This window comes from Megalobrama amblycephala, linkage group LG21 (assembly GCF_018812025.1).
Source record: "Megalobrama amblycephala isolate DHTTF-2021 linkage group LG21, ASM1881202v1, whole genome shotgun sequence".
Taxonomy (NCBI): domain Eukaryota; kingdom Metazoa; phylum Chordata; class Actinopteri; order Cypriniformes; family Xenocyprididae; genus Megalobrama; species Megalobrama amblycephala.
Window position 1 is genome coordinate 28,207,366 of NC_063064.1, and position 27,736 is coordinate 28,235,101.

The 27,736-nt window shown below is 38.8% G+C and overlaps 1 protein-coding gene and 1 long non-coding RNA gene across 2 annotated transcripts; one reads left to right on the forward strand and one right to left on the reverse strand.

Annotated features, from left to right (window-relative positions):
* Positions 1-6,104, forward strand: LOC125256923. Its single transcript, XR_007182216.1, has 4 exons — positions 1-196; positions 889-1,051; positions 1,126-1,211; positions 5,701-6,104. It is a non-coding gene; the product is annotated as an uncharacterized LOC125256923 (long non-coding RNA).
* klhdc8a (kelch domain containing 8A) lies at positions 5,398-27,736 on the reverse strand. Its single transcript, XM_048173249.1, has 6 exons — positions 27,216-27,736; positions 13,350-13,775; positions 12,163-12,327; positions 11,709-11,927; positions 5,961-6,062; positions 5,398-5,873 (listed from the first exon to the last, which is right to left on the reverse strand). The coding sequence occupies exons 2-6, from the start codon at positions 13,723-13,725 to the stop codon at positions 5,671-5,673; spliced, it is 1,065 nt and encodes a 354-aa protein (XP_048029206.1). The 5' UTR covers positions 13,726-13,775; positions 27,216-27,736; the 3' UTR covers positions 5,398-5,670.

Genomic DNA, 27,736 nt, shown 5'->3' on the forward strand with positions numbered 1-27,736 from the left:
GATTCTTTCCATCGTTCAAAGTGTTCACGCTCTGTCTGCTAAAATAAATAAAAAGAAGATGGCCTTAGTTGGCTTTTCGCCACGTTAAGGGTGGTCTGTTGGCTTTTAGAGGGATTTAGGCACTTTTCAGCTGACAAGTTTGGGAATTCAGCTGGTTGCCCAGCTAAACACCTGCTGGCCAGACTCCTTTAAAATGGTATGTGGAAGATTATGTGTTCATGTATGACGCTGTAATGTTTGTGTCAGATAAATGTACCTTTTCTTTTTAAAAAAAAAATATGTCGACAAATGTCGCGTTGTTTGTGACACACCTCCAGGGTTCACCATTGATTCGTTAACGTGACAAATAAGGCTATAGGGACTCGAGAGGTACACTAATCATTTTTGTTTCTCATAATTTATCTCTGGCTGCATTATAATGATTTCCTATTTGCAATATGATCAATGTGGACTGCTATGTGGACGAATGGGCAATTTAACGCTATTCAAATGAACGAAATGACATGTAGGCTATGAAAGATTCAAAGGTCAAGTCATTAAAATAATCCGACATTTCCATCGACCCCTCACTAATTTGCACACAAATTGGTTAGACCAAATCATTAAAAAGAATCGACTCAAACGAACGACTCACGAATCGGACAGCACAGGATAAATTTAATGGTTAAATGCAAATTTCAGACTTGATCTGTAACTAATATTGCTATTTGTTCGTAATATTTAAGATTATACCTGATTAAACTAACAGCCGAGACTGCTACTACTTCCTGGAAAGCAGGCCAAGAGACTTCCAAGCAATCCAGAACACAATAACACATCAGCACTAGCCTCATTTTGCAGATAAACTGTGTCGAACCACTGCAGCACTTTTTAACTGCATCTCTGCAGTGTGTTTCAGCAGGTCTGAGCGTGGCCGACAGGACCGAGAGACACATTTCACCTCTGCAGAGGTGAGAGAAATCAATAGAGACAAATAAACCTCAGGCCAGGAGTCCACACGGTTAGAGTCGCTCCTCATTCTGTGTCAACCACCATGCTGCTCAAGACTAGAGTAAGTGAGTCACTATTTGACATTATTTAATAAAAAGAGAAAAGAAAATCCACTGTTTCTTTTTCCCCCCTCAGATAAGAGTGCCGTGGTGAATTCGAACCAAGAAACAAGGAAGCAAAAAGACTGGAGACAAAGTTCATTTAATGGCAAAACCACAAACGTACAAGCAATTGTAGAAAACCATGTTATTACAGTGCTTTATTTTATTGCAATGTGCATCCAAGACACATTATCCTAACAAAATGAGAGCAAATGGCCAACATTATAATAGAAAAAAGTAAACATCATTTAATGATGCTGGTCATAGCTATGATGACTTCCCTAAAGGCTTTTCAACTTTATTTCGATTCAAAATACTGCATCTCTGAACTCTGTGCTGACAATGAGGGTGTTTACATGCACGATCTTACGCTGATTATGTTTAATAACCCAGCAGCATGTAAGGTCGTGTAAACACATAAATGTTTTCTTTTATCAGCCAAAGGTCATAAACTGTTTAAGACACAATCCTGGCGGTTTATTTTGTGTGTGCATATGTACATTTCAAATCTCACATAAATGTTTCTTGCTTTGCCGGGATTTCAGAATGAGCTGAATTGTTGTGCCTGTAAACACACTCAATATCTTATTAATGTAGCATTAAAAACCCCATGAAATCCTTTGTAGAGGGCAGTTTTTTTATCCTGTTTTGATGCATTTCCCATTGGAAAGTAAGTTATTTGGGCTAGAACATTTCAAAAGGCTCGTCTTTACATTTTTAAAAAGCCAAAAAACTCCCAATATTTGATTTCAGGGGTTTTTAAAGAGTACTTGATGCTACTATAAATTGCTAAAGACCCTGTAAACATTTAGAAAAAGGATTGCATGTATGTGCTACAGCAGTGCAATTTACCTTTGACAAGGATGAAACTGAGCAGAATGAGTGAAAAATAACCAACAATATTCACCATACAAACCACCAAAATCACCTCCTACACAATTAATGCAGGGAGGTATGCACAATGAATATCCTAAAGTTAAAACTTCACTTTATTAACAAGACCTCTGCTGTATTACTAGCCGATCATGCTAAAATTAGCAGTAGATTAATTAGCAACCCTGTAAATACCCTAAAAATATCTCAAGACACCATTATAGGGAGGCTGCTAAATCTGTTTCTATTTCAAACACTTATTTATTCTGTTTCTAAAGAGTGTGTGGCTGTGTTTGTGCATATGTTGTTGGCTTAGTTCGTTCGGTGGGTGTTTGGCGCTGTTGGCTTTAGGAGGCAGATTGTCGTTGCTGTGCATCTTGTAAAAATGGCATTAACAGCGAGCTTTGTGGAACTAAAATACATGTCGTTCCCTAAAATGTGCTTAGTTATTCCTCATCAGATAGTGTAGCTTATTCATTTGAACAGTCTAGCATCCAAGAACCTTGTTGTGCTGACATTAAGCCTGAAACACACTCTACATAAGTACTGTAAACACCAACACTAGTTTGATTTCATGCAAGATTGCATCAGGAAATATGTCAGCGTTCTCAGCATTGCCACAAGGGGCACTATAGGCATCAATGTAAACGTCTATTTTCTACAGGCGTTGAATAGAATCTTGTGCTAGGGGTGCTAAAATTCCATATTTTACGTTTAAACTGTTGACATGTTTAGAGCTAGCAACCTGAATGTGGTTTAAGACAGACGTTTGAAGGAAACTCTACGGCAGGGGTTCTCAACTCTGGCCCTCGAAGTCCACTTTCCTGCAGTGTTTAGCTCCAACTCTAATCAAACACACCTAATCAAGGTCTTCAGGAATACTAGAAAGATATAGGCAGGTGAGTTTGATCAAGGTTGGAGCTAAACTCTCTAGGAAAGTGGACATCGAGGGCTGGAGTTAAAGGGATAGTTCACCCAAAAATGAAAATTTGATGTTTTTCTGCTTACCCCAGAGCATCCAAGATGTAGGTGACTTTGTTTCTTCAGTAGAACACAAATGATGATTTTTAACTCCAACCGTTGCCGTCTGTCAGTCGTATAATGCATGGCAATGGGAACTCCATCTATAAGAGTAAAAAAAAAACATGCATAGACAAATCCAAATTAAACCCTGTGGCTCGTGACGACACATTGATGTCAAAGACACGAAACGATTGGTTTGTGCGAGAAGCCGAACAGTATTTATATCATTTTGAGCATCCGGTTGGTGAGGTCTGAAAACGTGTCTGATGATGGAAGTGATCTCTCGCGTGTATATGTCAATGAGTGTGAGCGATCACTTCCAGCGTCAGAGTCCATTCAGACTTCACTCACCGAATGCTCAAGGCAGTTGGACATAGTGGTATATTAGAGGTAAAAAATGATATAAATACTGTTCGGTTTCTCACACAAACCGATCGTTTCGTGTCTTAGGACATCAATGTGTCGTCATGAGCCACAGGGTTTAATTTGGATTTGTCTGTGCATGTTTTTTTTTACACTTATAGATGGAGTTCCCATTGACATGCATTATACGACTGACAGACGGCAACGGTCGGAGTTAAAAAATCATCATTTGTGTTCTACTGAAGAAACAAAGTCACCTACATCTTGATTGCCCTGGGGGTAAGCAGATAAACATCAAATTTTCATTTTTGGGTGAACTATCCCTTTAAGAACCCCTGCTCTACGGCCTCCTCTATTGGCCAAGATTTCACATTTGTGTATTTGCGTAGAGCAGTGTTTCCCAACCTTGTTCCTGGAGACACACCAATAGTACACATTTTGGATGTCTCCATTATCTGACCCATCTATTTCCGGTCTTGAGATGCGTTTAACTCCACTTTTAGACATACACTCTCCAACTTCCCTAAGCACTTCCCCTCCCCACCATTTTGAAGTGTGTTCAACTTTGTCAAGTGGGTGAAGGAAGTGTATTTGGACAGACCCTCGACCCCTTGATTTTGACAGAGGGAGCGAGTCTACTCAATATGTACACTTCAGGCAGATCCATCGACCACAATGCAACATGATTGTGATGTCACAGCAGGTCGAGCTTAATTTACCCCCACTCCACACAACTCTAGTGTATGATATTGAAGTTATTTTTACATTTTACTGCATAATACCTGTAGCTACCTTAAGCAGGCTGTTATAGTTTATTGTTTTGTTATAATTTTTGTTTGTGTATTTTTTTTTTGTATTTATCCAACAGCTCAAGTATACATAAATGGGTATAGAATGGTGTGTAAAACAAATTCATATGGAAAAAAAACTGTAAATAATAAATCAGCTCCATTGCAGATTCCAAGTGGGCTTTGGGCCAATGTTGCCAAGTCCACTTTTTTTCTTTAACACTGTTGCCGCAGGTTGTTTTTCATGTCCGTGGGTTGAAGCGACCCCAAATAACATGATATTTAGCCCCTGGAATGTGAATTTTACCAGGGGATCCCCCCGAAATGTGATTGGGCTAGTTTTGAGTAGAAACTGGGCAGGTTTTTGTTGTGAAAACCTGGCAACCCTGCTTTGGGCGTTCCATTTAAACACATTGCAAGGGTTCTGCCAGTAATGGGTACTCATGCAATGTACTGTAAGTACATGACGTACATCCAAGTGAATGAGACGGAGGGAAGTTAGCGAGGGAAGGGAAATCGTATCCGAAATCGCATACTTCCCTACTATATAGTAGGTGGAAAACAGCATGTGACAAAAGAAATATGTTTGAATTCACAGTACTAAGTAAGAGTAAGCAAAAAGTACCTACTACTTCCGGCGAGAGTCTGAAGTGTGCATACGATGGACACTTTACTATCCATGGCATATGAATGGCAATGAAGCGACACAACTGATGCTGGTAGGTCACATGATAATGACAACATGGCGAATGTAGTATGTCCGGATTACATTCATAGTACACATACTCATCATACTATAGAACCTACTTTTTTTGTGGTTGTGAAGTAATTACCTAGTCAAAATAAGTACCTATACCTATATAGTATGTGATTTCGGAAGCATCCTTGGACTTGCTTGGAGTCTCTACTAATGAGTTGATGAGTTGAATCAGATGTGTTTGATTAGGAAGAGTTCGAAAATGTGTACTGTTGGTGTGCCTCCAGGAACAGGGTTGGGGAAACACTGGCGTAGAGTATATTTCAGGATTTAAAGGGATAGATCACCCAAAAATGAAAATTATGTCATCATTTAGTCACCCCAAGTTGTTCCAAATCTGTATGAATTTCTTTCTTCTGCTGAACACAAAAGAAGATATTTTGAAGAATGTCGGTAACCAAACAGTTGATGGGACCCCATTGACTTCCATAATATTTCTTTTCTATACCATGGAAGTCAGTGGGGTCCATCAACTGTTTGGTTACTGACATTTTTCAAAATATCTTCTTTTGTGTTTAGTTTTGGATGAACTATCCCTTTAAGGTGTGGTCACATTAACGAAACATCAATTGTCAATAGCGTAGAGATGTATGAAGCACTGTTGGTCAGCGTGGCGAATTCACTTGACTAACGCACATGAGCGAAATTGCAGGCTGGATTTCGCCCGTGAAATTTGGCCAAGCATTGGTAAATGTGACCGCACCTTTAGTGTGAAAATTTGTGTTTTTACTTAATCATTGAAGGCAACTTTTTCTGAAGTGTAAAGGTTCTGTGGTTAAAGAATCTCTTCCTCTTTTACATATAGAATCTCATGGGCGGAGCTTGGGACTTGATTGACGCCTCCTACCACCAGTAGGCGATCACGGATCACGACGCTTGAGGCAGAGCAACGCGGCGTCGACATTGGCGACAGCCTTTCCCATTTTCTTTTTTCGGGATGGAAGGCTTCAACGGTGTCCAGCACTGATGGCTGATGGCCTGTAAGAAGAGAGCAGATGTTTGGATGACACCAACCGTGACAGCAACTGTGCGGTAGATAAATATATTATGGTGCAACTTCCATACCTAGACCTCCCGCCACGATCATTCTGCCTCGCACTATGGCTGCGGAAAAGTCTGCTCGCTTGGTCTTCAAGGGTACGGTGTCCTCTGATTTCAACCAAATTCCTACGAAACAAAGCGGACACAAACAAATAACAATAATAAAGTGCAAAATATTAAAGGTGAAGTGTGTATTATCTGCACATCTAGCAGCAATTTGCAAGATGTCATTCTAATTATGTCTTACGTATAGTTTGTACATTAAACTGGGTATTTTAGCTTTGAATAAATTACACACCATTCACCATTAACACTGTGCGATTTAAAATCTGACATAATAAATCAGATTTATACAATGAGTGAAAGAAAATTAACAGGCTTATGCAGTATATGATTTGAAATGGTTTTGTTTGACAGCTTTTCCTAAAGCATCTAAAGAGGAAATAGAAATAAAGGACTTTCCTGCAGATTAGAGCCTGCGTGCTTGTCGATTAGACTTGACAGACTTTTTTCCATTTGCAGAATCTAATATATGTCTAATAACTAAGCCACTGGCTTGCTGTAATAAATGCAAGCACTATTTCTTCAAAAATTACTGAGCTAGAACACTTTAATTGCTTTGAAAAGGAAGTTGGATTTGAGCGGCTTTCTGTGTTTCACAGATGTAGAATGTTAATTTGGCACATTATTTACATTTCTCAGTCAACCTAATCTGCCAAAAAGCACAATCATAGCCAATAACACACAAACGGCATTAGAATAATGATGGTTGTTTGACCATCTTCCAACATTCATGTTTACATGCTTGATTGCAAAGACACATATGCAGATGCTCACAGCACTTGTGTATATATAAATGATTAAAACCTTTTCAGAATGGAAGAGCAACACCTAACTTTTGTCATTGCAGGCATTTTTCACAGATCAGGCAATCCTAGAATAATACCAGATACACTGGCTATATTTTATACTGGATTTATATTATAGTTTTATATGCATTCATATCCTATGTATTTGTAAATATATATGCATTTATGTATTATTAATACCAGAAAGTATCTATAAAAAATAGATCAGCCTAATTAATCTGACCCAATAGTGACCAAATTTACTTTTTACCCAATGCTTCTCAGATCATTTATTTAGCATCATGCTAATGTTGCTTTAAAAAACTTTACACAATGTAAAAAGGCCAATACAATAACTGCTTTTGAGGAAGAAGTGAAAACGAAACAAAACATATATATAGTTATATAATCAGATTACTTTTTTCAAGTAACTAGTAAAGTAATGCATTACTTTTAGATTTAAAGCAAAATATCTGAGTTACTTTTTCAAATAATTATTGACTGACAGCTCTCCTGTCCCCATGTTGAGAGAAATAGTGAGTAAGTGCAGAGGTGTTGTGTGTGCTTTGTGAACATGATGGTTATTGTAGCTTTAGAATAAATGTGAGCATACATTTACTCATTTCACTTGCAAAAATAAAAAAATATTCAGTATTACTCAAAATGAATAAAGAGTGAAATGCAATCTCAGAAAATTATACAAATATACTTTATGTACTTAATCTCACTTTATTAATCAATGTCTTAACTGCGCCCTCTACTGTACAGGCGTCAATTTGCATTTCTTTCAGTCTGAGGCTTATTCATTTAAATTATTAGTTCACTTTGAAATGAAAATTAGCCCAAGCTTTACTCACCCTCAAGCCATCCTTAGTGTATATGACTTTCTTCTTTCTGATGAACATAATCGCAGAAATATTAATAAATATCCTGATGCATCCGAGCTTTATAATGGCAGTGAACGGGATCAATGAGTATGAGCTGAAGAAAGTGCTTCCATCCATCATAAACGTGTACTCAACATGGATCTGAGAGGTTAATATAAGCTTTCTGAAGCGATGCGTTTATGTAAAAACATATCAATATTTTAACAAATTATGAAGTAAAATATCTAGCTTCCACCAGACCGTCTTCCATATTCAGGTTACGTAGAAATTGTAAACTGGCGTTGCGTCAGTTACACTTTTTGGTAAGTTGAATAGGGAAGGTGTAAGGTTTGTGAACTGCCAAAATTTTTACACTTTCTTTCTAGGTATGTTGAATACGGAAGGCGGTCTGGCGGAAGCTAGATATGTTACGTCATAACGATGTATTTTTATTTTTTTATTTTTTTTACAAAAATGCATCGCTTCGCTTCAGAAGGCCTTTATCAACCCCTCAGAGCCGTGTGGAGTACGTTTTGATGGATGGATGTGGATGGAAGCACTTTCTTCAGCTCATACTCACTGGTCCCGTTCACTGCCATTATAAAGCTTGGATGCGTCAGGATATTTATTAATTATTTCTCCGATTGTGTTCATCAGAAAGAATACACCTAGGATGGCTTGAGGGTGAGTAAAGCTTAGGCTAAATTTCACTTGAAAGTGAACTAATGCTTTAACTTTTGGTGTGAAAGGGCCTTTACGTTTGACGAGAATATAACGTTTTTTGTTGTCATTAAAAAAACAGACAAGCAGGTCCAGCCCAGGTGAAAAAAAAGTAATGCAAAAGTAATGTAACGCATTACTTTCCATAAAAAGTAACTAACGCAATGAGTTACTTTTTTAGGGAATAACACAATATTCTAAGGCATTGCTTTTATAAATAACTTTCGCCAAAACTCGATGATCTCTTCCTGTCTCAGTGGGCGGTTCTTGACTAAAATAAACATCAGTGTGGACTTTATGGAATTCAAAGACCTTATGCAATCAAAGGCTATGCAATATTCAGTCAGGAAGCTGCTTTAAAAGGTAGCAGCCCATGTAGCCAGTGGACAACAAGGCTGCTCGCTGTGTTTGTTTTTCTCCGGTGATTTTAGTTAAATCATTTATTGATGTTTTGCTGCAAATTTGGCAATTTGGATCAGGATCAAAGTGTCCGACTTGAATGAGCAATGAAGGGTCTGTCAACTTTGGACAGGATATTGATTTCAGCCCTTGGCGTGCAACGCTTGCTCTGTTGTTGGCCCAAAATCTGACGCTTTTTCTGTTGAGCGGTGTTGCCCTTTCACTTTTTCTGATGCCAAGCATACTTTTTTTATTCAGATGCAAACTCATATTCCTTTCAAACAAGTGGCAGGGTCCATCCTGGTGGCTGTTCATTTGGCATAACGTTAGAAAACATGCTGTTCTGGGTCTATCACCACTCAATTAGCAAGTATACATTGTCAAGTTGGATCTTTAATAAAGTGCACATCCATCTTGCCAACAAACTGGGATATAACTCTCTCCGCAGCAGCCTGCGTTAAGACAAAAGAGCAGATGGGCTCAACTATCTATCAGGATGAGCTATGGATAAGGGATGACAATGTGTTTCTGAATAGCATCATTTAACGCCCCCTTCCAATCCCACGATCTTATCGCCTAGTTATATTAGATTGGGAGACTTGTACGCGAGGGCTTTTATTGCCGGTGGCGGATTCGGGCAGAAGGAAATTAGATAGCGAGGCTTAATCCCCCGTGCTGCTCTGTGAACGCCGGCTCACGCACCTGTTGACTGACACATGCACCAGTAATGGAATAATTAAAAAAAGAGAGAAATGATTCATACGCCAGCGTGCAAAGTTCAGTTGACCTCCTCGCTACCCACTTACGACAGGAACTTTTTTTTATCGCCCTTGGGGCCAAAAAAACTGTGCAATTTTCCCATCTGCTGAATCTGATTAGAAAAGATCAGATTTGAGCGGAAACGATGTAGGGGAAGAAAAAGCGTGAGAAGCCGGAGAGAAATCAATAACTCATTTCAGCAGGTCTTACATTTTGTCACACCTTGTATCTTTCCACCCCTATTTTGGGTTAATCCAAAACAAAAACAAAAAAAATCGAATAAAAAGGGAACTGTTACCCGTGATGATGTATGCGTGTTTTATGTACGCATTCAACAAAAAACTATTTTTCTTGGAGATTTCACTGATTCACTGTAATACTGCATGTATAAGCAGCACTTATCTAATTTGGTGTCTATATTTACAGGTTACAGTATTCAGAGAGATTCAGCGCTAAGCCTATTTTTTGTAATGCATTGTGTGATGAAAACCATGTGGAAAAAAAAAATCTGAAAACAGCCTAGGATTTTTAATGGAATTAGTTCGTCTCCAGGCCTGCTTAAGCTAGTCAAGGTTGTTGATTTTATAGAGGTTTTGGCCACTTTTTAGCTGGTCAGTCTGGGAGACCAGCTAAACACCAGCTTTGCCAGATGGGAAGACTAGCTTAACCTATGGAAGCTTGTTTCTACCATGAAATAAAAAATTGCGACTTTTTATCTCACAATTCTGACTTTTTTTTTGTGAGTTTATATGTCACAATTTGGACTTTTTTTCTCTGACTTGTGAGATATAAACACAACTGTCAGTTATAAAGTCAGAATTGCGAGATATAAAGTCAGAATTGTGAGTTATAAAGTCAGAATTGTGTGATATTAAGTCAGAATTGTGAGTTATAAAGTCATAATTGCTTGATATAAAGTCAGAATTGTGTGATATAAAGTCATAACTGTGTGATATAAACTCGAAATTGCGAGAAAAAAAGTCAGAATTGCAAGATATAAACTCAAAATTGCGTGTTATAATGTCCTATTGTGACAGAAAAAAAGACATTTTTTCCTCAGAATAGTGAGTTTATATTTTGCATGTTATAAAGTCAGAAATGCAAGATAAAAACTGAGACACAATTCTGAGAAAGACACAATTGTGAGTTTATATCATGCAATTTTGACTTTATAACACAATTTTGAGTAAAAAAGTCAGTATTGTGAGTTATAAAGTTAGAATTGCATGAGAAAATCTGACAATTGTGAGAAATAACCTTTTTTTATTTATTACCTTTTTTATTTAGTGGTGAAAACAAGCTTCCATCTTAACCAGCTACCCAGCTAACATGGAATCTTCTCAGAACTTTGAAAAATGTTCTGGCAATGTTCTCTCAAAGTTATGAACAAACATTTTCCCAGTAACTTTAAATAGAACATTAGTTCAAAGCTTTCTGGTCTTTAATAATGTTCTCAAAACTTTAGGACAAAAACATTATTTATACGTCGTTCATGGAATGTTTTTTTTTTTTTTTCTGAAACATTTTATTGGACATTTGTCTAAGATTTTTAAAATGTTACAACTTGATTCAGAATGCTTAGAGAACATTCAAAACTAGCGTTCCCTTAATGTTTGCAAAATAACGAAATGGAATGTTTCCCTAATGTTCGCATAACCAAGAAATGTTTCATTCAGAAATAACGTTTTCATAACTTAATGGGAACGTTAGCAAACCGTTCTTAGTTGGGTAATGCCAGCAAACTATCTTAGACTATATGCCCTATAAACCTATTTATCAACACAATCTTTAGCAATCTAGCCTTTTATGAAGTAAAGTTCAAAGTTTTGGGGTCAGTAAGATTTTTTCATATTTTTGAAAGTAAGTCTCCTCTGCCCACCAACCATGGCTGCATTTATTTGATAAAAAATACAATAAAAACAGCAATATTGTGAAATATCATTACAGTTTAAAATAACAGTTTTCTATTTGAATATATTTTAAGATGTAATTTATTCCTGTGATCAAAGCTGAATTTTCAGCATCATTACTTCAGTCTTCAGTGTCACATGATCCTTCATTCTAATATGTAATAGTAATAGTTTTCAGTGCTCTTTTCACAACACTACTCATGTTTACAGTGGGAAACAGACATACAGAGATATGTATTATTATAGTGTTGGTATGTCTAGCTAATTTACCTTGGTTGGTGTCAAAGATGTTAACGTTCTTGGTGAACTTTGAACTTTGGTGTATTCCTCCTTGTCTTAGCCCTCCTAACCAGCAGAGACGCCCAGCGCTGTCCCATATGACTCCAGAATAAGATCTCTTGCAGAGCAGACTGGGTAGGGAGGACCAAGTGCGGTTTTCCATGTCAAAGACTTCAAACGCCTTCACCAAACGCTTACACTGACGTCCACCTGAAGGGACAGGGTTATTGGTGGTGACTGGTCATTTTTGCACATTTAGAAGTAAATCGATTTTATAAACCAGTTATCCGTTGTAAATCATTTTAGTTGTTATTTTTTCGGATTTAGCTAACTTAAGTGGCAATTTTGTCCTCAACACTACATCGAGGTCAGGAACACAAATACACACGCACATAGTGTGGAGGGGAGATAACGGATACACAAGGACTCTCTCTGCTCAGCAAACCTGCCACGTAGATCTTGGAGCCCAGTAGGCAGACGCTGGTATCGTAGCGCGGGGTGGGCATGGGCGGAAGGAGCGCCCACACGTCCTTGCGAAGGTCGTACTGCTGGAGAACACTTCTAGGCAGGAGGTCTGCTGCCATTCCCCCAACAGCAAGAGCTCTGCCATCTGAACAGAGGTCAAATGAAGGTCTTTATTTTGAACAAAGAACTCTTGAACAAAACAGTCTCTCACCTCACAATGTCAAATTCTCAATGAATAAATACTTTAAATGCCATGTTCTGACAGAACTGCGGCTGAAAAGAGGTAACTGAATTATTTAAAGTGACATTGACATGGTCTTGTTTAAAGTCAACATAAATAAAATGATTTAACTTGCTCTTTAATACATGCTCTTGCTTTTTATCATCATATTATTCCAAAGAAAATATATATATTCTCCTCTAACTTGTAGTATAGAGACACTTTTCACTATCCCAACATCTAAAAATGATTTATTTCATTCTTTGATACATTTTCTTGATTTTATTGTTTATTTGTTGTTGTTTTATTGACCTTATATATATATATATTATAATGTAATGATACAATGTATTAGTGTAAAATTCATATTTATCAACATTGTATTTTATCAAAAATTAAACATTTTCAACAACTTGTAATATAGAGACATTTTTTACCATCCAAGTCTTAAAACTATTTATTTCGTTCTTTAATACACATTCCTAATATATAACATTGATCCTCCAACTTGTAGTATAGATACATTTTTCAATATCCCAACATCTAAAACAATTTATTTCATTCTTTAATACATTTTCTTGATCTTATTATTTGTTCATTTGTTGTGCCTTATATATATATATATATATATATATATATATATATATATATATGTATATACACACAATATATATTATTGTAAAATTCATATTTATCAATGTAATTCTTTAAACACTTGTATTGCTCACAATTCATCTTATTTAACTTTAATATATAGTTTTTAAATAGTTTTATATAATATAATATAATATAATATAATCAATTTCCATGAATAAAATCAAGGGCCCTGTACTTTTTCTCATTCAATCATTGAATATATTTGCTTGTAAATACATCAGAGTATGGAAATAATATTGGTAATGAACACCATTCCGTGTTGACTTTAAAGCCACAAGATGGTTTTCTACCTTTAACAGTGACAGAAAGCCCCATGGACGCCTCTCTGAGTGAGCACCTCTTCCTCCATTTGCCTTCTTCTGTGTTGTACGCCTCCACTGCCTTCAGGGGGCGCTGGTCCTTCCCCATCCCACCGACCACCAGCAGCTGCTTACCCAAAACAGCCACTGCCGCCCCGGCTCTTGGCGTGGGCATCGGAGGAAGACTGAGCCAGCGGTCCACCTCGGGTGAGTAGAGCTCAAGAGCGCTGGTGGGTCGACCCGAGGCATCGCAACCCCCCACCATATAAAGCTGCCCCCCGACATCAGCCAGTGAGTGATACACGCGGGCACTGGAAAGACATGCCAGGCTCTGCCAATGGAACTCATGGGCCGAGGGCACCGTCATCACCCTGTCCGATCGCTGTGGTTTCTCACTTTGGTTTTTGGAGTCAGCTCCTGTGAAACATCAAGAGTAATTAGTTTACACGGCTAACTCTACATTCAGCCCACGTCTATAATAGCATTAATGTTTAGTAGTCACTGCTGTAGCCGCAGTGTGCAATTCATACAGCAATTATGACAATGTGTACAGTGATTACAACATTTGCAATAACAATGACAATGTCCATATATTCTCATACCGTCGCCTACTATTCCCACGACTACTGGGATATGATGCTTGACTCATCTCATAACACCTCTGAATATATATTAGGCATCATTGGAGTGCATCTCACTTTTGCAGTCTGCTGTTCCATCCTTCTTCCAGAAGCATTTAGCATAATATTTTAGGAGCAGAAGTTACATGTATTTATGAGCCAGTAGGACAAACTGTCTTGCTAATCAAATCTTTCCATTATTTATTAGATTTATTTATAATAGCCAAATGCTTTTCTTTAAACAATGTGCAAACTGAATTCTATATAATGAATGCTATACATTATTATTTTTGTCTTTTTTCCCCTAAATATAATATTTACAATATAAAGTGCAGATTAAACAACAATGTAAAAACCAATATAAAAAACCCTAAATATTAGATGAAAAACTTGTATATACACTATGTATATATACTTCTCTGTACACTCTAAAAAATGCTGGGTTAAAAATAACCCAAGTTGGGTTAAATATGGACAAACCCAGCAATAACCCAAAATCAAACATATAATTACTAGAGGTAACAGGAATAATCAAAAGGTGAACATTTATTAATAAGCAATTTAATAAATGTTTAATATTTACTTATCAAACATATTAATAAACGTTAATTTATTAAACATATTAATAAATGTTAATTTCCAACCATCTTGGGTTCATCTTAGTGAGCAATATAGTAATTTTTTAAACAATACTTGAGTTAAATAAAACTACCCAGCAGGTTGGTTCAAACATTTAACCCATCTGCTGGGTCAAAAACAACCCAATTGCTGGGTTTGTCCATTTTTAACCCAGCATTGTTTAGAGTGTATTTGAACACTTAGTGGCAGTTAAATGTGAGATAGATCTACTGTAGTGCCTGCTAAAAACAAAAATATGTATCAAAAGCTTGTTGTCTTTCCATTTAGCGCTCTTATATACATAGTGCTAATAGGATAACATTCTACAATTATTCTGTAATCATATTAAGACAAATAATAAGGGAACTAATTACAGAAGGCTAATGCATATCAAATACTTGAACTCAGAAAGAAAAGCTCAATGTTGTTCCAGTAGGCATACAGAGAGGCACATTTTGTCTTATTTATGGCTGCGAAGTCCACGGCTTAAGTTATGCAAACACTTTTTATGTTCTATTTCCATCCAAGTGGAGGCAGCGATATGGAAGAAGGCCCAGAATAGCATCATCACTTGATTCAATTGATGCAGCCAATTTCACACAACTGTTCTTCTCTCCTCAGCTGTGTACACAATGAGCTTGAAGTGGGCTGTTGTACCGCGGCTTAGCATCCAGCAGTATCTAGGCAACCGTGGTCTTCACCCCAGTCCCTGTCTTTCCTCAAGAGACAATTCCCATGCTTCCCCTACAACCCTTGCATGAAGGCTTTCCCAGAGTGCTTTCACAACCGATGAATATAATGGTGAAAAATTACAAGTATTGCAGCTGTCATTTAAGCAGATATAAACAAAACACACATTAGCTTCAAAATGAAATCCAATTAATATTGAACATCCGGTTTGTTTCTTAAACTACACAACAAAGTTGCTTCGTTACTGAAAGGACACATCTCAATTTGACCCTCATTTGAAACCAGTACTTGTTCTTTAGACATACACTGAAATAGAGTAGGCTATATATGTAAATAAATGTATACATTGTATACATTTCAAAGTGAATAGAAAGTTCAAAAGAACACCATTTATCTGAAATAGAAAGCTTTTGTAGCATTATACACTACCGTTCAAAGGTTTGGGGTCAGTAAAATTTCTGAAGGATCATGTGACATTGAAAACTGGAGTAATGATACTGAAAATTCAGCTTTGCATCACTGGAATAAATAGCATTTTTAAATTTATCCAAATAAAAAAAACAACAAAAAAAAAAAAACAGTTGTTTTAAATTGTAAAAATATTTCAGAATATAGCTGCAAGCAGCGATATAGGGCAAAACCCCTGAAGGGGCTGTAGCCTAATGTGGAGCATGAAGAGCAAAAACAGCAGAAATTGAACGTACATGAAAACAGCTGGTCCAGGAGTACAGGTGAGAATGAACTCAAATGAGTTCAGAATGAGAACAAACACAGAATTAACAAAAACATACTAATGTATAATCCAAGAGGATTAAAGATTAGTACAAAATGACAGAACATTACACACAATTTTATAAAGTTGCCCCACACGGGATTCGAACCCACAGTCTCTGGGTAAGGTGCCTGTAACTCATCTTGCTGCGCCACTGGGTAGATGTTTGTTCACCCACATGCCAAATTTCCCTCAGATCATGGACCCTCAGATCATGATTCTGATGAAGCATACCCATTTTCATTTCGATTGCTCAAAATCTGCCTGAGATACAGCCTCTGAACTGATTTTGGGTCGACCTCATTAAGTTCGCGACATCATAAGTTTTGAACAAAGATGAATAAAAAAAATTGAGTCCAATCACTATTCATGACCATCTCTACAATTGTGGCAAATTTCATCAACTACAATACACCCTAATGTAGTAAATATTATGACTTAAAAATTACTTTTAGTGAAAAAAACAGCAGCATTTAAAGGTGCCCTAGAACGTTCTTTCACAAGATGTAATATAAGTCTAAGATGTCCCCTGAATGTGTCTGTGAAATTTCAGCTCAAAATACCCCATAGATTTTTTTTATTAATTTTTTTAACTGCCTATTTTGAGGCATCATTAACTATGCACCGATTCAGGCTGCGGCCCCTTTAAATCTCGTGCTCCCTGCCCCCCCTGAGCTCGCGACTATAAGTGCAGTTATACAGTGCATAAACAAAGTTCACACAGCTAATATAACCCTCAAATGGATCTTTACAAGATGTTTGTCATGCATGCTGCATGCATGCGTCAGATCATGTGAGAATAGTATTTATTTGGATGTTTACATTTGATTCTGAATGAGTTTGATGGTGCTCCATGGCTAAAGCTAACATTACACACTGTTGGAGAGATTTATAAAGAATGAAGTTGTGTTTATGCATTATACAGATTGCAAGTGTTTAATAACGAAAATAGCGACGGCCCTCTTGTCTCTGTGAATACAGTAAGAAACGATGGTAACTTTAACCACATTTAACAGTACATTAGCAAACATGCTAACAAAACATTTAGAAAGACAATTTACAAATATCACTAAAAATATCATGTAATCATGGATCATGTCAATTATTATCGCTCCATCTGCCATTTTTCGCTATTGTTCTTGCTTGCTTACCTAGTCTGATGATTCAGCTGTGCACATCCAGATGTCCTGCCCTTGTGTAATGCCTTGAACATGGGCTGGCATATGCAAATATTGGGGTCATACATATTAATGATCCCGACTGTTACGTAACACTCTGTGTTATGTTGAGATTCGCCTGTTTTTCGGAGGTCTTTTAAACAAATGAGATTTACATAAGAAGGAGGAAGCAATGGAGTTTGAAACTCAATGTATGTCTTTTCCATGTACTGAACTCTTGTTATTCAACTATGCCAAGGTAAATTCAATTTTTGATTCTAGGGCACCTTTAACAAAGTATTAAAAAGCAGACCTAAAATGCAAAATATGTTGCTGTTTTTTTTGTAAATGTTTCATTTACATGAACTGGTGAAAAAACAAAACAGTTGCCACACCACTGAATTTTTTTTTTTTAGTAAAGTTAGTAGTACTGCTACTAGGAGTTAGCTAGTCCTCAACGCAAGTCATGAGAAAAATCCCAGAGGACATGTCTCAATTTACAAGACCTTCATTCATAATTATTCCCATCTCAATGCCATTTACAGCCGATCAGGCGGATGGTGAGTCCCTGATGGGCTTCTCTGTAAAAGTTGATCACAGACTATAAGTGTTTGGCCGCTCTGCACTCATTGAAAGCCATCAGATAGTACTTTAATGACGATTAAACTGGGTTATTACAGGTTGAGAGCTCTGGGCCTCTAGTGATTGTGTTAACTACACAGGGACCCCTGAGAGTGGTGAACACTTCATCAAGTCCAATCACAGTGTAAAATGAGGTGATCATTCAGTGTCTCTTTCTCTTGTGCTCTCACACAGGTTCAAAATATCACTATCTCTGTCAGACTTTCTCATTTTCTTTCAACATATTGCCATCTTAAGGGTGCTCGCAGGAGCAAAATACAGTGTTTCACGTATATTAAACATCAAACATGAACAAGGAGCAATCGATTGCAAGAGAATGAGAAATGTGATATTATATGAGGAAAATATATGTGGAAAATAGCCTTTTTTTTGTCACCAAGGGTGTGTTTATTTGATTTAAAATACAGTAAAAATAGTAATATTGTGTAATATTTTTACAATTTAAAATAACTGTTTTCTATTTGAATATGTAATTTATTCCAGTGATGCAAAGCTGAATTTTCAGCATGATTACTCCAGTCTTCAGTGTCACATGATCCTTCAGAAATCATTCTAATATGCTATCTTTAAAAAAAAAAAATATATATATATATATATATATATATATATATAAGTTTTATTTATTAAGCGCCCTTTCCACAGCTCAAGTTTGCTTCACAACTGAAAATAAAAACTTTTAAGAGACAGACGACAGGCAATGGAAACTTATCACAAGAGAAGAAAGGAACACATTAAGAAATAAGGATCTAGGCTTTTTAACTAGTCTAACCAGCAAGCCTCCCTTAGTCAGACAGCCTTTTTATGCTTTTAAAAAAGTCAATACCCTTGAATCTGAAAAATGACAAGACATGCTAATCTACAATAAAATCCCTTTGGAATGTGAAGAAATGGATCTGTTTCCAATTAGACGTTCTGATGCTCAGTCACCTGGAAAACATTGTTCTTTGAAGAGCGTTTGTAGTGCAGATTATCAGTTGAGATTTAAATAAATGTTTCACGTATCAATTACAAAGAGCCACGAAGCCGAGCTGGGGCGAGTCGTAACTTGGGGAGATATTCTCAGATGTAAATTGACTGTCAAAGACGAGCTGAGATGAGAAGCTTTTTTTTCTCAGAGTCCGCCCCTCTGCCTTTCTTTCTCAGCCTTTGTATTCCAATCACAGTCTTTCACCTGGGGTTTCGACTATCTCCACCATCATTTACAGGCCAAGCTGTCATACGTTTCATCCACGAGAAGACAGAAACTTAAAAGAAAGCTGAAGGAAAGACACATTTCTCAAGTCCCGTTTTTCTTCCCCCTCCCCCCCTCGACTCGGTATGCAGAGATGGGTTACCATAGAAACAATGAGACCTTCTCAAGATGTGGGAATCGGGGGTTCTGAGCGGAAGGCTTCTTTGCTTTTAATGATGCATTAACAAACAAACAAAAATCACTGCGATCTTACCCCTTTGACCTGAGCTGACGTTCTCTTGTTAACGTTCTCTTGGCATGCATGCCTTGCAAATCGCATTAATTGCAATCTGTAATGATTTGCTCCACCACGTCTTCTTCTTTTGGTTAATTAACTGCTCGAACAGCTTGAGATCAACAGTAGGCCTAAGAGCGCCCACTGAAGTCATTTACAATCAGTGTGCATCCTTTTCAAACTTTTAATTAGTTAGTCTCCCATCCCCAATACATAACTTGGGCTTAATTCTGGGCCTCATTGTATCCTAAACCTGAGCTATTAGCTACGAGTATGATCCAATAGACTTTACGCAAATGATCCATTTAAGGTCCTCTTGTCATTCTCTCCTCCGGTGAATCCATAAGGCCCCAGCAGGTAAGCGTTTATCGACTTCTATTTAATTAGCCTCCCTGAATTCAAACAGCGCCAACTCTAAAGTCCACAGAAGTGCGGTTCTTAATCAGAACAAAATGATCCTGGGAGGGTTTATCTACCAAGAGTTGTTAAAGTTCTGCGGGGGATTCTCTGCACCATCTTCATTTAAATTTACATTTGCTTTCAGTATCAAATAGGGTTGAGCGTTTTGACAATATACTGTACTGTGCGATGCTAGAAATGTCTCAGCGGGAAGACTATTTGCTATGTATCTCAGTATATATTTGCATGGATAGAACTGCATAAAGCAATTTAAACATGAAAGTGACGTGAAACAAGGAGTAATGCAAAAATAAGGGCTCCAAATGTGGGCTGAATTCCCAACTAACTCTGGCTAATGTTGCATAAACACTAGTAAGTCTTAGGAATAAACATAAGCAGAACATCCTTATTATGTTATCAGCATTACAAGAAAAAAGGAAAAGAAAACATTCCTCCTTTATATTAGATTTCTTAAGTAACTTTTAAATAACATTCTACTCGCGTTCAGTTCTCACAAATAAAATATAGATTTATCTGTTTATTATTATTTATTTAGCTGTTATTGCCGCTACTGTTGGTTATTGCTGCTGCTGTTGGTTATTGCTACTGATGCTGTCATTGCTGCTGCTGCTGTTATTGCCACTGCTGTTGTCATTGCTGCTGCTGCTGTTATTGCTGCTGCTGTTATTGCCGCTGCTGTTGTCATTGCTGCTGCTGCTGTTATTGTTGCTTCTGTTGGTTATTGCTGCTGCTGTTATTGCTGTTGCTGCTGTCATTGCTGCTTCTGTTGGTTATTGCTGCTGCTGTCATTGCTGCTGCTGTTATTGCCGCTGCTGTTGTCATTGCTGCTGCTGCTGTTATTGTTGCTTCTGTTGGTTATTGCTGCTGCTGTTATTGCTGTTGCTGCTGTCATTGCTGCTTCTGTTGGTTATTGCTGCTGCTGTCATTGCTGCTGCTGTTATTGCCGCTGCTGTTGTCATTGCCGCTCTTGTCATTGCTGCTGCTGCTGTTAGTTATTGCCGCTGCTGTTGTCATTGCTGCCTCTGCTGTTATTGTTGCTTCTGTTGGTTATTGCTGCTGCTGCTGTTATTGTTGCTTCTGTTGGTTATTTCTGCTGCTGTTATTGCTGCTTCTGTTGGTTATTGCTGCTGCTGCTGTCATTGCTGCTGTTATTGCCGCTGCTGTTGTCATTGCCGCTCTTGTCATTGCTGCTGCTGTTAGTTATTGCCGCTGCTGTTGTCATTGCTGCTGTTATTGTTGCTTCTGTTGGTTATTGCTGCTGCTGTTATTGCTGTTGCTGCTGGTTATTGCTGCTGCTATTATTGCTGCTGCTGTCATTGCTGCTGCTGTTATTGCTGCTGCTATTATTGCTGCTGTTGTCATTGCTGCTGCTGTTATTGCTGCTGCTGTTGTCATTGCCGCTCTTGTCATTGCTGCTGCTGCTGCTGGTTATTGCCGCTGCTGTTGTCATTGCTGCTGCTGCTGATATTGTTGCTTCTGTTGGTTATTGCTGCTGCTGTCATTGCTGCTTCTATTGGTTATTGCTGCTGCTGCTGTCATTGCTGCTGCTGTTATTGCCGCTGCTGTTGTCATTGCTGCTGCTGCTGCTGGTTATTGCCGCTGCGATTATTGCTGCTGCTGCTGTTATTGCCGCTGCTGTTGTCATTGCTGCCTCTGCTGTTATTGTTGCTTCTGTTGGTTATTGCTGCTGCTGCTGCTGTCATTGCTGCTGCTGCTGTTATTGTTGCTTCTGTTGGTTATTGCTGCTGCTGTTATTGCTGCTTCTGTTGGTTATTGCTGCTGCTGCTGCTGTCATTGCTGCTGCTGCTGTTATTGTTGCTTCTGTTGGTTATTGCTGCTGCTGTTATTGCTGTTGCTGCTGTTATTGCTGCTTCTGTTGGTTATTGCTGCTGCTGCTGTCATTGCTGCTGCTGTTATTGCCGCTGCTGTTGTCATTGCTGCCTCTGCTGTTATTGTTGCTTCTGTTGGTTATTGCTGCTGCTGTTATTGCTGTTGCTGCTGGTTATTGCTGCTGCTATTATTGCTGCTGCTGGCATTGCTGCTTCTGTTGGTTATTGCTGCTGTCATTGCTGCTGCTGTTATTGCCGCTGCTGTTGTCATTGCCGCTCTTGTCATTGCTGCTGCTGCTGCTGGTTATTGCTGCTGCTATTGTCATTGCTGCTGCTGCTGTTATTGTTGCTTCTGTTGGTTATTGCTGCTGCTGTTATTGCTGTTGCTGCTGGTTATTGCTGCTACTATTATTGCTGCTGCTGTCATTGCTGCTTCTATTGGTTATTGCTGCTGCTGCTGTCATTGCTGCTGCTGTTATTGCCGCTGCTGTTGTCATTGCCACTCTTGTCATTGCTGCTGCTGCTGCTGGTTATTGCCGCTGCGATTATTGCTGCTGCTGCTGTTATTGCCGCTGCTGTTGTCATTGCTGCCACTGTTGTCATTGCTGCCACTGCTGTTATTGTTGCTTCTGTTGGTTATTGCTGCTGCTGTTATTGCTGTTGCTGCTGTTATTGCTGCTTCTGTTGGTTATTGCTGCTGCTGTCATTGCTGCTTCTGTTGGTTATTGCTGCTGCTGCTGTCATTGCTGCTGCTGTTATTGCCACTGCTGTTGTCATTGCCACTCTTGTCATTGCTGCTGCTGCTGTTAGTTATTGCCGCTGCTGTTGTCATTGCTGCCTCTGCTGTTATTGTTGCTTCTGTTGGTTATTGCTGCTGCTGCTGCTGCTGTCATTGCTGCTGCTGCTGTTATTGTTGCTTCTGTTGGTTATTACTGCTGCTGTTATTGCTGCTGCTGTCATTGCTGCTTCTGTTGGTTATTGCTGCTGTCATTGCTGCTGCTGTTATTGCCGCTGCTGTTGTCATTGCCACTCTTGTCATTGCTGCTGCTGCTGCTGGTTATTGCCGCTGCGATTATTGCTGCTGCTGCTGTCATTGCTGCTGCTGTTATTGCTGCTGCTGTTATTGCAGCTACTGTTGTCATTGCCGCAGTTGTCATTGCTGCTGCTGTTGGTTATTGCTGCTGCTGTTAGTTATTGCTGCTGCTGGTTATTGCTGCTGCTGCTGCTGTTGGTTATCGCTGCTGCTGCTGCTCTTATTGCCGCAGCTGTTGTCATTGCTGCTTCTGTTATTCTTGCTGCTCTTATTGCTGCTGCTGTTATTGCTGCTTCTGTTGGTTATTGCTGCTGCTGTTATTACTGTTGCTGGTTATTGTAGCTGCTATTATTGCTGCTGCTGCTGCTGCTGCTGCTGCTGTTATTGCCACCGCTGTTGTCATTGTTGCTGTTGTCATTGCTGCTGCTGTTATTGCTGCCGCTGTTATTGCTGTTGTTGCTGCTGCTGTTAGTTATTGCCGCTGCTGTTGTCATTGCTGCTGCTGCAGAGCAAGTACGGGACTTGCTAATGCCAATACATACACGATACACTGCTGTGAGCAAGTAAGCCATGCTGCTGCTGTACAGTACAGCGTACATGAATTACCCGTAGTAGATCTATACAGGTGGAGCTGGGGGAAAGTGGAGGGTTTCTGAAAGTGCACTGCAACTGCTCCAGCAAATGCACACCAAGTATTTGAAGGCTGACCAGTGAGCTCATTGGCTACTGAGACAGCAAAACCAGTGCTGTGCCCTATAGAGAATGACGTGATTATTTATATATATTATTTTATATTAATTTATTATTAAATGTATTATTATTATATATATATTTTTTAATATTTATTAGCGTGGGAGGAAGGGCCAAAGTTATATTTCAGGATGAACCATTTTCTCTCTCTCTCTCTCTGTATATATATATATATATATATATATATATATATAGTGATACATATCATCATGATAGAAAATGGCTCACCCTGCAATATAACTTCCTCCCACACCTAGTATCAAACAATCATGATATAACAGAGCTAAATCGGAGAATACTATACCTGACCTCTTCTTTATACATCTGGTGCTTCCTTAATCCTTTGTGTTCATTGTCTGGCCAATGTCAACTGTAGCAGAGCAGATCATTTCCATAGCAACCCTGAATTCAGTGCACGAGAGCACAGAATATAATGCAATTCTGCCGTCGCCATTCCCTGGAGGATTATATAAAACGCGTTTGTCTTTCCGTGACGATTTTATATTCAAAACTCCCTGCAACACTCTCTCCCAAAAAAAAGCCGGCTAACTTAGGCGGTGTAATAAAACCCAGAGAAATCTAGGTCAGCCATGGACAAAACCATAGCTGCTCTATTGATTCAACAAATTAAACTATGACTCCTGTAAAAGGCCTTTGATCAGACGGAGTGGATTAGATTCAATTACGAAGGCCTTCCATGTGCCATTTGAATATAAATGCAGTGGGATAATAATGTGGATGAGACTGGTCCGAATGAGGATTCGGCAGGAAGATTACAATTGGGAGCTGGGGATGTATTTCTCTAAAGCTTGAGCCAAAAGGTCTCATAGCTAATTGCTATGGAAATACCTTCCTACAGTATGAATGAGACCAAGGCCGTGGATCCTTAATCAGCAGACTGGCTATTCCCCCGCGGTGTTTAAAGACACCAGTACGGCGAGAAATCACTGAAGCTCGACTCGGAAAACTTGGCAGGCTGTCACTGCTGCAGACAGTTAATATTTGGAGCGGGTGGACATTATGCAGTTGCAGTTTAAAGCAGGCTGAAACAGTCTTTAGAAATTGGCTGGGCTGAGCCTTGGGGGAAAAAACTTGTAGAGCAAATATTCCCCCTTTTGAAAATGCCCTGCAAGAGAGCTGCAAGTCAAAGTCCGCTAACCTTTAATACACATTATCAGCTGCATTCAAATGAGAAGGCTGACTGACTGCTTGCAATGCCGCTGACCTTTCAGGTAGATGGATGCAATCCATACTTAAAGACTTGTCATGGATGGAGCAAGGTGTGACATCTTTACCAAAGGGCGAGAGATCTCAGGATATGTGCAAAAATACTAGCACTGATATATTGGTTAAAACACAACACACACATTTTTTCATTTGGCCAACTAACGTCCAATTCAATTAGCCCACCTGACTTTCACATGTACGCTGTATGTTACCTTAAAGGCAACATAAATTCAAAAAAATTAACCCTATTTACTTTGCATGTTCTTGGTCTTATTGTGCACAATTCATCTGTGCATGTTATTTTCAATTAAAAAAAAAGTTTTCCTTGTAATCTTTTTCTAAATGTAATAACATGCTCCACCACTGAAACGACTTGCATTTTAGAATGATGTCACAAATCCCTCTTAATTTTTTTTAGCCCCTCTCTTCAATTGACTCTCTTCTGATATGAATTGACCACTTTTCACAATCCGATCAATTTCTCTGCCAATAACGGCACCAGGCAGAATTGCAAAACTAATGACTTTCTATTTCCAAACAGATAGTCAGAAACAGAATGAAGTTCTTTTTTCATTGAATATCCTGTTGCACTTGCAAATAGATGATTTCATGTTACTACTGTATAATTTATAAAATACCAGTAAAAACCATAGAGTTAAAGATCTAAGGCTTTGGTTTTATGCTGAGCAAAATGTACAGTAAATGTCACATCATAGCTCTCTGTTGGCAATACATGAAAATCAACGTTACGCAGCTTCTGATCAACCTCTGCAGGTGTTATCATATTATATTAAAATGTAAAAAAATAAATGTTAAAAGTATGTTATGTCTGCAACACTAGTGGCACCGATTGGAATTGAAATCTTTTTAGTTGATTGGTCCAACTGGGCCGGTTTTCTGATGATTTGTGCCACCCGCTTTCATTTTTTCGGGCAAAACAGTCCAAAACATGGGTAGCATGCTTCGTGGTGCACAAAAGAAGCAGTCAGATGTAGTAGGACAGTGTGAAATGTGTTGAAAATGTAGGTAAATAATAACTCGTCAGAATGTATACCAGCATTAAGGTCATGTGCTGTGAGGCTTTACAAAGGCCTAAACATACCCTTAAAACCATGCAAATATATTGTTGGTAGCACATCCTGTATGTATTGCATATAGCATACATTGCCACGACACCAGATACTCAATTTAGCACAACCAATGGTCTGAGTTTGGGGTGAAACTATCTGTTTGAAAAGTAATTGGCATCCAAAATGCATACTTCACTACTATAAACAGTATGTGAAAAGAGTAGTATGTCCAAATACACAAGCTGAATCTCAAATGGCACACTTCTATGCACTTTCGGCCTTGTGGACTTACAATGGCTGCCGTGTGCACGTGTTCGTTAAGTCCACAAGACCATAGGGTGTCCCGTTCATCATTTTAGGTTTCAGAAGGGTGCCCACGAGCGCCCCCTTTGCAGCCGCTATGCGCCCTCAATGCACACTTCAGCTGAGCCCGCAAGTTTGCGAGCTACGCGGAGGACTTTACCCGGCAATCAAACCGGCATTATGTCACGAAAGTGCGGACTCCGCACTGAGGAAGACCGTGAGGGTTTAGGGTGCCATTTGGGATTCAGCCACAGTATTCTTAAAACAGTACTACTTCCGGTGAAATTCTGAAGTGCGCATTCAATAGACACCTTAATATCCCACGAGGCCTCGGGAGTTGTGAATGGCAGTGAAGTGACGCAACTGACGCTTCACTGATAATACACACATTCATAGGGTGCTTCTCATTTCTTATTTGTGCATCCTTCCTTTCCTCACATCTTAGCTCCCTTAGGATGCGAGGGAAGGATACATCTGTGTATCCTCGCTCGTGACTCCTCAGGAAGCTTCCTCGCTCCTTGTTCCTCGCTGTGCAATTAGAGAATTGACAGAGATACCCTTCAAGATGGCTGAGTTCGATCGGTTTCCGGGTCACGGGCTGGAGGGCGGAGGAACGAGGAAACGAGGAAGCATCAATCTGAGTATTGAGAGATTATATAGAACCTACTTTTTTAATGGTCGCAAAGTACTGTAAGTACATACTTATACAAAAGAAGTACCTACTCAGAGGGTATGTGATTTTGGACACAGCCATTATTTTTGCAATTCTGTTTGTTGTCATTAGTGGCACAGAAATGACACAATTCACATTTATGCATGACAGAAGGCCAATTGCGCTTTAGTATGCAAATATAATGATGACGCCATCACAAGGGAGAACATTCAAACAAAGTCAAAGGGAGATTTTCAAACTTGAATCATACATTTCTTTAAAAGCCTAAAGTTTAAAAAAAAAACAACACACCTGAGAAATTATCCACACAGTAAAGTTTGAATGGAGTCTGCAAACAGTTCAAGCTGCATTAATTGCACAATATAGAACAACAATTTACAAGGAGCTCGCTCCACAAAATAATCACACAAAGTAGTTCGATTTGTACAGTAAATATACAGTAGCCTCCTACCACTGCAATATATAAAGTGTGACTCAAATGTTTCAAGGTTGTCATTTACTGTGAACAGTGAAGACAGAGAGCATTTCTCTATACATGCACTTATTCATAACATCAAAGCACAGAGGTTTGGAAATGAATCACTTACTTTTCGGGTCTGGGCTTCGGTTTCTTCCGATTCTCCTCGGGTGCTTCCCTTCTGGATAGAGAGCGACGCAGAGCAATAATAATCCACGCGTGGAATAGACCCTCCCTCCGTCTGTCTGTCAGCCTCCCCGCATCATCACCACTAGCTCAGTATCCGCCGAACCCAGCACAGCGTCTCTCAGCATCTCTCCTGCTCTCTCCCTCTCTCTTTCCCTCATATGGGTCATACATGAAATATTCATCGCAGCCCTTCATCATATTCGTCATTCTGACATTAATTTCAGAAATGCTCAAGGGGGCTCCAGTGCGTCTGATAACCTACATAAGTCCATGTCACTGTAACGTCTACGCAAATGACGCTCCCGCCCTGTGAAGAAATGAAAAGTTGCAGGAGTCATTTCTCCTTGGTTTTGTGTTGTTGTTGATCTTTATTACCTTTAAACTTGGGGAAATTAAGAAATGAATCCTTTTATTTAAGAATGTTGTAAGTTTGGACCGAATTGGCCACTCCCCACAGGAAGT